This window comes from Apis laboriosa, unplaced genomic scaffold (genome assembly GCF_014066325.1).
Source record: "Apis laboriosa isolate Shangri-la unplaced genomic scaffold, ASM1406632v1 scaffold34_cov151, whole genome shotgun sequence".
In the NCBI taxonomy this organism is placed as follows: Eukaryota; Metazoa; Arthropoda; class Insecta; order Hymenoptera; family Apidae; genus Apis; species Apis laboriosa.
Genome location: NW_025222928.1, coordinates 8982936 through 8995129, shown reverse-complemented (window position 1 = coordinate 8995129; position 12194 = coordinate 8982936). Strand labels below are relative to the sequence as shown.

The following is a 12194-nucleotide window of genomic DNA, read 5'->3' as shown; positions in this document are numbered from 1 at the left end:
TATTTTAACTGCAAATTTTAATATCTTCATATTCGAATGTTATCAAAAATGTATTTTCTAAAAATATTTTTTTATTTGTTATTAAATAAATCATAATTATATAAAATATTTTTTTACAAATTTAATTTTAATTTTTTTTAAAATAAAATTTAAAAAAGTTGATAATATTTCTAAATTTATAACATATCCGAGTAAAATATTAAAGTATTAAAGTAATTTTATTTATTATTTAATTATATTTTATTTATCTTACAATGTTTGTTGTATAAATGTATTTTATTTTAATTTTATGTATATTAATATATCAAAATTAATAAATAATCATAATAATAATTAAATAGGAATAAATTTTTTTTCAGTTTCTAAGTTTAAATTCCCTAGACAGAAAAAATATTCTCTAGGTAAACAGATGAAAAGAAGACACGCGATGGAAAGCGTAAATATTTACATTTCTTGAGTGTTTGTGAGAATAATTTTTATTTATAATCATGATAGACGGAAACATTTCTATGGAGGAAGACACAGAATTACGGGATTTAGTGGTGCAAACCCTTGAAAATAATGGTGTTCTTGCAAAAGTGCGGGTATGATAGAAAATTTTTTTAAAAATTATATTTTTTCATAGGTTATGTAGATCACATCAAATAATTTCTTCCATTAAATTTGTATAAAACATAAATATAATTATTTTATGATATTGATTTTTAAAATATTTTATAATTATATAGGCAGAACTCAGGGCAAGTGTGTTTTTAGCTCTAGAAGAACAAGAATCTGTAATGGTATGTCAAATTTCTGAATATTAAATATTCTCAATATTAAATAAATATAAATTTTTTCATATGTGAAATATATTTTTATTTATTAAAGGACAGAAATATTCTTCATATATTTTTATATTATAATTAAATGCAAAAAATAAAAATAATATGATGAAAAAATATAGTAAATATAAACTGTTTAAATTTTCAAGTATAAAAATATTTCAGAATCCAGAACCACTTCTTAATAAAACCGTTAAACAGTACCTGGCTAATTCAGAAGGAAAATTATTGTTTTCCTTGGTTAGGGAGTTCCTAGAATATTTTGGTCTTGATTATACAATATCTGTATATGATCCAGAAACATACTTTGGAAAAGAATATAACTATATTGGAAGAAATAAATTATGCGAAGAGTTAGGTATTGAATCCAATGAGCCATTGCTTGGAGAAATTTTAAAAAATAGCATGCACAGTGCCTTCAAAAATACACAAAAGGTATTTAGAATAAAATAATACAATATTATATTATTAAAATAATATAAAATGTTATAGTTAAGAAATAAATTATTATAAATAACTGAAAAAATAATTATTATATTTATTATAATTATAAATATTTTTTTAGAATAACATTGACAAAAAATTTAGTAAAACTGATACAACTGAAACAAATATTACAAATACAACATTTGAAATTTCCATTCCAAAAGTATTAAACAATGAATCTACATCATTGTCAAATGATAATGATGTATCGGATAATTTAGAAAGTGTTTCACAACAAAGTCCAAAACTTCCAATAAATGTGACAATAACTGAAAAAAAAAATAAAGAAACATCTGTTCATGTTTCATTAGATGAATTAAATTATGAAAAGCAAGATTCTCTCAAAAATAGTACAACTTCTGAATATAATGAAGAAAACAATGGAATTGATAGCAAAGGGAACAATAGTATGAATTTTGATACACTCCCTACAAGTCCAAATGGCACAATGATGAATCATACTACAAAGGAGACTGAGATAGATACACACATTCAAACAAGTTTACTAAATAAAACCGAGCCTTTAATTAAGTTTGATGAATCTATAATTACTGAAATGCAAACAAATCAAAATGAAGATATAAATAAGCAAAATAATATAAATAGTTTGGAATTACAAATAGTAAATAATGTACAAAACAAAAAACCAGTTAATACTGGAAACAGTTTTGGAAAAACTGTATACTTTGAAGAAATTATTGTTGATGGAAAAAGAGAAAATATTAATGATATACATAATAATGACACCTTTTTACAAGATTTACCACCTTTAGATAAAAAATCACATTCTATACTTAGCAATCTCCCACCATTAAATGGTAAAAAAACTAATATTAATGATTTGAAAGAATTAATGGATATTGGACTTGGTATGTTGATGTATATGTTTATAATATATTTTTAACAATATTAATTTTATAAAAATAATATTTTTAGGAACTGATGGAATAGATAATTATGAAGAAGATTTTGTCTCATCTGCATCTGGTAGTACATATGATCAAAGTCCTTCTAAGGATCCTCAAAAATCAAATAGTCCAAAATTACAAATAAAAAAACAAGATAAAATTCATAATGTTCATAGTGCTCATAGTGAAGATATAAGTGAAGAAATTGAAGATGTGGATGATATATTAAGCAGTACATCATGTGTAAGTAAATTTTATATAAATTTAGATTTATTTTTTGGATATACAGAATATTCTATAAAATATTGTTTGATAAAACTTAAATATATTAGCAATATTAAACAAAAATTATAAAAATATAAGTATATTATCTGCATAACTTCCATAAATCAGTTTTTTTTACGCTTTTTAATTTCTATATGGAATTATACTATTTTTTAAATATATTTTATTAGAATATAAATTATAAAATATATTATTAAAGATATTATTAAATTATGAATTATTATATCAAAGCGTTTATTTCATATATTTAAATATTAGAAAAATAAAAAATTTATATTACTAAATATCAACAAATATTAAAAAATAGAACAATTATTTTTATAATATATTAGCAATATGTGATTTTTATATTTTTCATAATTCTTTTTTATAATATATTTATATAATTTATAATTCTTATAATAGTAATTATAATAGTAATTATTTATGAAAATATCTTACATAATATAATCATCCTATACAATATAATCTTAGTTTTTTATATATTTTGAATATTACATATATTTTATTTTAGCTTGAAGATCTAAACATAGACAAAAATATGTCAAATTTTTCAACGGGTATTACAACAAATTGTGCAAAGGAACTATAATGCACTACACATACTAAAGAACTACTGTAAGAACTTTAAAATATTAATTCATTTATAGCATTAATATTCAATATTCTATGTCAGGGCATCAAGTATATTAATGCGAATTGGTATAAATTTATAAAATTATTTTGATTTCTAACGTGGCACTGCCATTTATGGCTCAATACTTATAAGTTCTCTTACAAAAAAACGTAGAAGGAAACTGTCTGAAAATATATTTATAAATATTATACTTTCAATACTTTATAATTTTTTTTGTCAAAAAATATTTTTATAAATAATGAACTTTATTTTATTTTAGTAGTATTTTTTAAATACATCTTAAGAGATTAATATTATATTATATTAGAAGATTCAGATTTTTATAGAAACATTATAAAAATTTTATTAAAAGAAATTGAATATTATAAATTAAATTAATGAATTGCCATTATTATCTGTATTTTATTGTAATAAGATATTAAATTATATTTTTGTAATTAAAAATATTAAAAATAGAAATCATATAAAAATTCTAAGAAAAAATTTCTATGAAATAAAATTTTGAAGCAATTAAATAATAAAATATTATTTAAAGTAAATATTTTTTCTTTTTTTTTGTTTTCTTTTCTTTATGATGTATTATATTAACATAAGAATTAGGAAAGTAATGTTTTCTTTTCTTTATGATGTATTATATTAACATAAGAATTAGGAAAGTAATAAAATTGTTAATTGTATACTTTCAGACAAACTGCCTTCTACGTTGTTCTGTAAATATATCTAGTATTATACTCATTAAAAACAATTATCTTAATGTTAAAATATTTTAAAAATGAAAAGTAATCAGTTACATTAATGGTTGTTGAATACTTAGTTATATCTTTTTAAAAAATTTTGTAACAATTTTGTTATGTTTATCGAAATAATTCCTGTCCCTACTTTTATGACTGAAATGTCATTACCTCATTTAACTAAAGTTACTGATATAGTATTGATAGCAATATCAGTAAATCATCCGTCTATATAAAAATGGATTGTCTAAAAAAATGTATAAAATTATTTTTTTTTAAAGATAATGGTGCTAAATGCATAAAATTAAAAATTAAAGAATTTGAAGATTAATATTCAATAAAAGATTGATAGATGCTTATGTTTACTTGCATCCATGAATTAATATTGATGAAATCTATATTAAATAGTTCAATTTTTGGGCAATCCAATATCTTGATATAAATATACTATGCCCCAATAAAATGCAATAACTAAGTACAATTCATAATGGATCAACTGGATGCTTGACAAATCAAAATCTGTTAACGGTTGTACAGCCTGCTTCCTTCACAAAATTTTTAGTAGCACACAATTACTGTAATGTCATCAATAGTAAATATTGTAAATGATTCAAACAAAGAGATTTCATTTTTTAAAAATTTCAATTAAACATTAATTATATTTAAAATATACTATAAATATGCCATTAATCTAATTTCATTTAGTTAGAAAACTTTGTTTTAGTAATAATATAGTAATTACTATAATTTCATGAATATATATATATTTTTTTACTATAATTTCATTGCTTTGTTAAAAATTAATGTTATAACATTTATTGTTTTAATATTCAATTTTTATAACTGAATTAAAAAATAATCAATTATCTATTTTAAAAAATCATATTTTTAACAATGAAAATATAAAATTTAAAGTTTACTTTTCTACAGTATTATGAAATCTCTTAATTTGAATCAATATTTATCTCTATGTATATATTAAAGCAGGTGTGTTCCTGACCAATCAACGTGGTTACATTTTAATATGATATGACATATAATTTTATAAAAACAATTTCAGGATGATACTGAACATTCCTACACTTTATAGAATGTAAAATATAAATACATTCCATTGTTATTAAGATTATTAAGCACTTTTGTTGTATTGTTAGCATTAGTAAAGAAATTTACATAAAAAGTATTTTTCAATGTAAATTATAAGAAAGAAGGAAGAGAGTAATTTAAGAAATGTTTCATAACTTATAACAGTATATCAACAAATTTTATTTTACATTCTGATAAACTAGAAAATGTTTTTGTAAACATTTCTATTGCAGGGTATATAAACATTTTTATATTTATGTAGTTTCAAGAAGTGATTTCAAATAATCCTAAACTAATTAATATAATATCACATGTTCTACATTTTAATATATACAAAAATCTTGTTATATATATATATATATATATATTTTTTTTTTCTTTTGGAAAATCTGTAAAATGTACATAAGGTACATAATAAATATATAATTCTTCATTTTATATGCCGAACATAAAAATAAATACAATATAAAAAAAATTGAAAATATATTTTTTAAGATTAGAAAAAATATTAATAAATTTCTTTATATGTAACACATATGTATATCTTTGCACTATTTTTTTTGCTAAGAAAAGATATATATATAATTAATAACATCGATTTGTTATGTTATAAACTATCTGTATTGATCTGTACATATAATAATGGCATATAATGTACTGAATTATGAATTAATTATAGATTTTGCAAACACTGATATGAAATAGTTGTAATTATTGTTATTTACTAATTTATAATATCAAATTGAACAGATGAAGTATTAATGAATCACTTACAATATTTTTTCATACAATCCTAGAGGTTTATTTTTGTAACCACGTTGAAGTATTGGTAGCTATATTGTGCCTTTTAGTGTATATGAATAAGAAACAATGCAAATACATACTATGGAATTGCGGAATTTATAAAATATCTAAGTTACTTATTTATGATTTTGAAATATGATGTAACAATATTCATGTATATGTTATTTATTTTATAAAGATTTTTCTCTTTTGCAATTGTTGCGTTTTCTTTTTATCTACCTTATAATCAATCTACCCAAAGTTTAATCTTCTCATATAACAAATTATTTTATATTTTTACAAATTTTTATTCAAAGTTTAGTTTTACATATATAAGAGAAAGACCAAAATTTTAAATTATATTAAACTTAAAATATAAATAAAGAATTATATTAAATAAAAAATTATTATTGCTAATATGACAAATATAATGAATCATAATATTTCAGATGAAAGAAAACAGATTATAAGTTTAAGTAATTTATTTGTCAATGCTTTATAAGTACAGATGGCAGTGTTATTTCACTGTGTAATATTGAAATTCCATTTTTAACTTTTAGTTTTATAAATATAAAAATCTATTTTTTATATAAATATTAATCAAAAATGATATTGTTATATACAAAATTATTCAATGTTTATAAATGACAATGTTTATAGATTTGATAACAAATATACATAATAATTACAATTTCCTAAACAATATTTGGAAATAGTTGATATACAATTACACAATATACAACCAGAAACAATTTATTTAACAATTTGTACTGTTACATTCTATTATGCTCTCTTTGTATTCGAGCACTATATGTTTTTGATACAAGATTAAATGCATCCATATATCGGTCCATACACATTGCTACACATTTCTGCAAATAAATTATAAAATGATTTATAAAAAATTCATTCATATTTTTTTTTCAACTTTATTTTTAACCATTTTATTCTCTATATGGCATAATTTAATATATATAATACAGAAAAAAACTTTATATTTAAAATGAAATCAATTCATCTTTATATATTTAATATATATTTAATCTTATTTTAATTTTTGATTTGCTTTATTAAGACTTTAAATTTTAATTATTTATATCTATTTATCATTTATTATTTACTATTTATATTATCATTTTGAACAAATGCAAAATAATAAATAAATTGTATTTAAATATAAATATAGTTATTTGATTACAAATTATATTTGTAATTAATAATCTAAATAATGAGTATTATGATTGTTTTAATTATGTTACTATATCATGCAAAATTTGTTACAATTTAAAATTGAAACAAAATATATATAAAAATTTTAAATATTAAATTTTAAATATATTTAAAAATTTTATTATTTTTGAACAATTTTTAATTTTATTTATATATATTCGATCATTTATGTTGTTTTATATATTTTATATTAATTTCTTTTCAATAAATATTTGTAACAATTTCATATATTCATTATAAAAATTATTTAAAAAAATTATTTATGTTATACAAAAATTAATTAAATTAATAAAAATTTTATAAAAGCTATTTTCAAATTATTTCTGTTATAATATTCTAATAAAAAAATATTATATTTAATTCTATTCTACCTTTGAAGCTCTCAGGTTATATCTTATTAAGGTTATGTATCATGTTCTGTGAATAGATATTACCTGTTCAGAACTATCTAGAGAAGTGCCAGGTCTAACCACACATTTTTTGAAGCATTTCTCTGACATTTTCTGAAAATATAAAATTAAATATATGCTATTCATTCATTCTTAATTTGTAAAAAAAAAGAGAAATAAATGTATTATGCCATCATACCGAGAGCATCTCTTGTGCACTTGCAATGGCAAATTCTTGTTTTATTTGTTGCATAAATTCACTTTTCTCTTTATCAGTTAAAGATTCAGATGTAAGTGCACTCATATTTACAGTTAATTATTAAATTCTTTTTATGTAAAAAGATTAAGATCAAAATCACTTTGCTCTCGTTATGTCCGAATTACCATGTTCCTACCGGTTCGATCGATAAACCGGAAGCACGTGAAACTATCTTTCTGAAAATGTTGTTCACAATGATTCATTAAAAAATTATTTTGAATCAATTAATGATTATAAAAAAAAGTTTCGAATATATTTTGTAATAAACTGATAATATTAATAAAAAATATATTTAAATTATTATATAAACATTGTTCAATGAATCGAATTGTTAAATCCAAATAAAATTATATAATCAAAATCTAGGGGAATAAGATTTTATCGATTAAGTTTGAAATATGAAATAAAAAACTATATTAATTTATTTAGGAAATTATTTATCGTTAAATAAATAATACTAATAAATTGTTTTTAACGTTTAAATATAAATTCGTAAATATAATTTATTTTTATAAAAATAAGCATTTAATATAGTAATATAATAATAAATAATAAATGCTGAATACACCGGTTAGTATCAATGCATTTTGCATAATAATATAAATTCGATTTTAATTCTTAATTTCTATAATCAATAGCTGAAGTAGTATTCATCATGTGATTTGATTTATTTGCTACAAATGAATTGATTCATTAAACGTAATGTATAGATAATTAATCTTATATTATTATTTTCAATTTCAAATTTGATTCTTATATATATATAAGAATACTATATATGATACTATATATGAATACTATATATATATATATAATTTATTTTTATAAAAATAAGCATTTAATATAGTAATATAATAATAAATAATAAATGCTGAATACACCGGTTAGTATCAATGCATTTTGCATAATAATATAAATTCGATTTATACCGAGAGATTATATATATATATATATATATAAGAATCAAATTTGAAAATATATATATATATATATATATATTCATGATATTATAATTCTATAAAATTTATATTTTTACATTCAAATGAATTATAATTTGAATATTTTATTTTATCAACTTATATTTTAATAATTTAATAGATAATATAATATAATAAAATAGAATTTAATATTTATTTTTTTATATGTAAAATTAGAAATATACTTTTTAATAAAATATTTTTAATCAATAAAAATATATATATAAACATGGTATTTATTTCATAATATTTTATAATATTACATTTTCAAGATTCTATTATTACTTTAAATTATTCAAATTATTATTATTTATTATTGTTCTAGGTGAACGACAATATTAATAAGATTGAACGATTAAAGCTTCATATTAAAAAGCGAAATAAAATTCTTTCTGAATTACAATATGCATACGTAAAATATTCGTATCATCATTCATCCGAATTAGGTTTTTTCATAATTACAAATTTTTATTCAGTAATAATAAAATAATAACTATTGATTGATTTATATTCAATAATAAATAATATAATAAATTATTTTATATAATTATTAATGTATAGGTACTTTCACAAATAATTTATCGAATGAAAAAAAATTATATTCTCCTTATATTATCGAAGATATTTTAATAGAAATGAAGGAATTAAAGAAATTCAATGATAAAAATAAAGATTGCTATCGATGTGAACATTTTTTGAATATACCTCAAAATCTTATTCAAATTTGTGAGAAAATATCGAATTATACAGAAGAATATTTGACTGAATTAAATTTTGTACAAAGTATTGTTTGGTTAAAATCAGCTATAATGTTCATGAAAACTATTTCCATTGAACAATTTCATTTGGTATTTCATAAACAGTGGAAAAATATGGGTAATGTGATTTAATATTTAATATTTTTGATAAATATTTTTTATGTTAAATATATTTTTAAACAATTAACATAACATGATATAAGTAATTAATATTAATGTTTATATGAATATTATATATTTAAACGACCGTATTACGATTAATAAAATATATTACGATTAAATAAAAATTTCAAATAATATGTATATAACATTTTTAAAAAGATATTATATTTGTAGGAAAAGATTCTGATTTATATAATCAAGATTCGATATCTTATATTCAAGATAATGATCATAGTAATTTGATTAATCTATTGAACAATGATCAGGAAAATTATATAAATTTTAATGATAATTTAAAATATAATAGTAGTATCGATTTATCATGTAATGTACAGTGTGATAAAAAAAATAATATATCGCAATTTTGTTATCAAGAAATGAATCAAGAAATTGAAATTTTCACTCAAAAAAGAATTAATCCTTCCGTGTTTGCATCTTATCAAAGTCTTGACAGATACTTTAATACACAATCGTGTACACAACAGAATACAACTTTGAATAATTATATTATCCAAGATTCAGACCAAGATTGTTCTTCTAGTTCCGACATGTTTAGAGATTCTTTGGAAAGTCAAGATAAAATCATAAATAGAGAAACTTATAAACTTGTCGAAGAAAATAACCTTATCAATGATAAATCGGCAGAGAAATTTTCATCATTACATTCCCAAAATAATGATGTTTTAAAAACTTTGATGAAAATGAAAGATAACAGTATCTTCCCACACGATAATGATTTTTCAGATATTTTATTTAACAAAGAATATTCATTATGTAAACAAAATTGCAATAAACTAGGGAAACAGTTAACCTCCAAATCGAATAAATCGAATAAACACGTAATTGCTCCACAAACTTCTGATTTGGATTTTGATCATGAAAGTTTTATTATTTCGTCGAATCAGATTGACGATGCTTGCTCTCCTCAAAAAGATAGTGCTTACGATACTTATCAATTGAGTGCAGAATGTATATCAATATCGAATTACATTGATGAAAGTGAAAAGAGTATATTTTCTAATCAAAAAATCGATAAAATTACTCCTCATCAAAAAGACACGCATGATATAGAATTTCTTACCTCAGATATAAGCGAAAAAGATTGGATTTTAAATCAAGATCAGCAACTGTGTTTATCTTTTTCTTGTCAAAAAAACGATAGTAGCACAAATAACGTAAAATCATATACGCAAAAAAGACATTTGCAGAAATATTCACTCGAAGAATGTGAGGAAAGTAGAGGTAAAAGAAAGAGATTAAAATCTGTTCACGGATTAACTGTAACTAAGGTTTATGAAGGAAAGGACAAAAAGATTTCATCGGAGTGGTTGAAATTCATATTCGATACCTTAAATGTGGACGATGTTGCTTTTGAATCGGCAAAGATGATTCTTTCAGTTTTTCAAAATGAGAGAATAGGGAAATTGTATATGAGAAAAAGATGTTGGAAAGATACTTTAGAAGAGCAAGCTTTAAATGCAATATTGGATTTTTGTGACATTTCTGAAGCTAAATATAGAACTAATGCGTATACACAAGAAATTGTGCAAATAGTGACAAGTATATTGGATGAAAATATTGAAAATATTCGACTAAACAAGGTAAATTAAAACTTGTGTTAATAATTAAGAAAAATGATATAAAATATAATTATAAATAAACAATTTGAAACCTTAGTGATTGTAAAATGAACTTATAAAATATTAATCTCTCATACTTTTTATTATTTATTCTTATTATTTAATATTAAAATTAAGTGTTAAAGTTACATATAAGATATGCATAGTTCTTTAAAAAATGAAATATTCAATTTTTTTGTCGTTAAAGATAAAAAGAAAAATGCCAAAGATAAATAATGACTTTAGTTTTAGAAAGGTATTGCTTAAATATAATAGATTTGTTATATACATAAATTATTGATTATTCAAAATAAATATTTAAAGTTAAGATTTAAGATTATATTTTTTTTTTTTTTTTTTGTTTTTTTAGGTTACGATACAGACTTATCAGATCACCATTATTTTACATTTATGCACTTCTATGAGAATTTGTATCGAAATAATAAATTATCTAATCACGAAACTGAAAATCTACGAAAACATTTTAATTTCTCTAGTAAATAGCAAAAAAGCTGATGTACATATTATAATAAATCAATTGCATATTATATTTTATATTTTAACTAGTTGTTTACAGAAATATCGATTAATCTTTAGAAATGAAGAAAGAGATCAATCTGACGAAGAAATAATACCATCTGTAATCGATTTATGGAAAAAACAATTGAATTTCGAAAGCACGATAATGGAAGATAGCAAACAAACAAGAGAAAGAAGATGGTTAATGATTTTGGATGACTTTACAGTAATTGCTACAGAAAATTTTGTTCAATTTGCTAAAAAATCACGAAAATTAGTTAATTTATTAACTATATGATTAAATAATTTCAAGTGTAATTTTAATATATTGGAGTGTATATATGAAAGATTATATATTATTTCATATATTTTTTATCACTTTTTATATATGATAAATAAATTTTAAATAAAAGGACACTGTAATTGTTTTTTTTATTTAAATTTTATTGAAATTATAATTTAATAAACAACAAGTAATTTATTTAAATAATAATTAATGAATTTGAATATTTTATACATATGAATTTTAAATATAATCAAA

At 20.1% G+C, this 12194-nt stretch overlaps 3 protein-coding genes across 3 annotated transcripts; 2 read left to right on the top strand and 1 right to left on the bottom strand.

The window, feature by feature from the left end:
- The first annotated feature begins 409 nt into the window (after window positions 1–409).
- LOC122715334 (myb-like protein D) lies at window positions 410–3397 on the top strand. Its single transcript, XM_043937449.1, has 6 exons — window positions 410–584; window positions 729–782; window positions 990–1259; window positions 1390–2179; window positions 2247–2461; window positions 3018–3397. Exons 1-6 carry the CDS (start codon window positions 489–491, stop codon window positions 3093–3095), a joined length of 1503 nt encoding a protein of 500 aa, XP_043793384.1. The 5' UTR covers window positions 410–488; the 3' UTR covers window positions 3096–3397.
- Window positions 3398–6477: 3080 nt separating this feature from the next.
- LOC122715093 (mitochondrial import inner membrane translocase subunit Tim13-like) lies at window positions 6478–7762 on the bottom strand. The gene is made up of 3 exons (XM_043937017.1): window positions 7559–7762; window positions 7405–7473; window positions 6478–6612 (listed from the first exon to the last, which is right to left on the bottom strand). The coding sequence occupies exons 1-3, from the start codon at window positions 7661–7663 to the stop codon at window positions 6514–6516; spliced, it is 273 nt and encodes a 90-aa protein (XP_043792952.1). The 5' UTR covers window positions 7664–7762; the 3' UTR covers window positions 6478–6513.
- Window positions 7763–8486: 724 nt separating this feature from the next.
- On the top strand, window positions 8487–11986 carry LOC122715211. Its single transcript, XM_043937196.1, has 5 exons — window positions 8487–8501; window positions 8921–9041; window positions 9157–9471; window positions 9690–11116; window positions 11505–11986. Exons 1-5 carry the CDS (start codon window positions 8487–8489, stop codon window positions 11949–11951), a joined length of 2325 nt encoding a protein of 774 aa, XP_043793131.1. The 3' UTR covers window positions 11952–11986.
- Window positions 11987–12194: the final 208 nt, after the last annotated feature.

Excerpts from the sequence above, each read along its gene's own strand:
- LOC122715211 (XM_043937196.1), top strand. Across the intron at positions 9,042-9,156 it reads TCATCATTCATCCGAATTAG|GTACTTTCACAAATAATTTA; the intron begins GTTTTTTCATAA and ends ATTAATGTATAG. Across the intron at positions 11,117-11,504 it reads AAAATATTCGACTAAACAAG|GTTACGATACAGACTTATCA; the intron begins GTAAATTAAAAC and ends TTGTTTTTTTAG.
- LOC122715334 (XM_043937449.1), top strand. The coding sequence starts at position 489 with ATGATAGACGGAAACATTTCTATGGAGGAAGACACAGAATTACGGGAT. Across the intron at positions 783-989 it reads AAGAACAAGAATCTGTAATG|AATCCAGAACCACTTCTTAA; the intron begins GTATGTCAAATT and ends AAAATATTTCAG. Across the intron at positions 2,462-3,017 it reads TATTAAGCAGTACATCATGT|CTTGAAGATCTAAACATAGA; the intron begins GTAAGTAAATTT and ends ATTTTATTTTAG.
- LOC122715093 (XM_043937017.1), bottom strand. The coding sequence starts at position 7,663 with ATGAGTGCACTTACATCTGAATCTTTAACTGATAAAGAGAAAAGTGAA. Across the intron at positions 7,474-7,558 it reads GTGCACAAGAGATGCTCTCG|AAAATGTCAGAGAAATGCTT; the intron begins GTATGATGGCAT and ends TTATATTTTCAG. Across the intron at positions 6,613-7,404 it reads CTCTAGATAGTTCTGAACAG|AAATGTGTAGCAATGTGTAT; the intron begins GTAATATCTATT and ends ATTTATTTGCAG.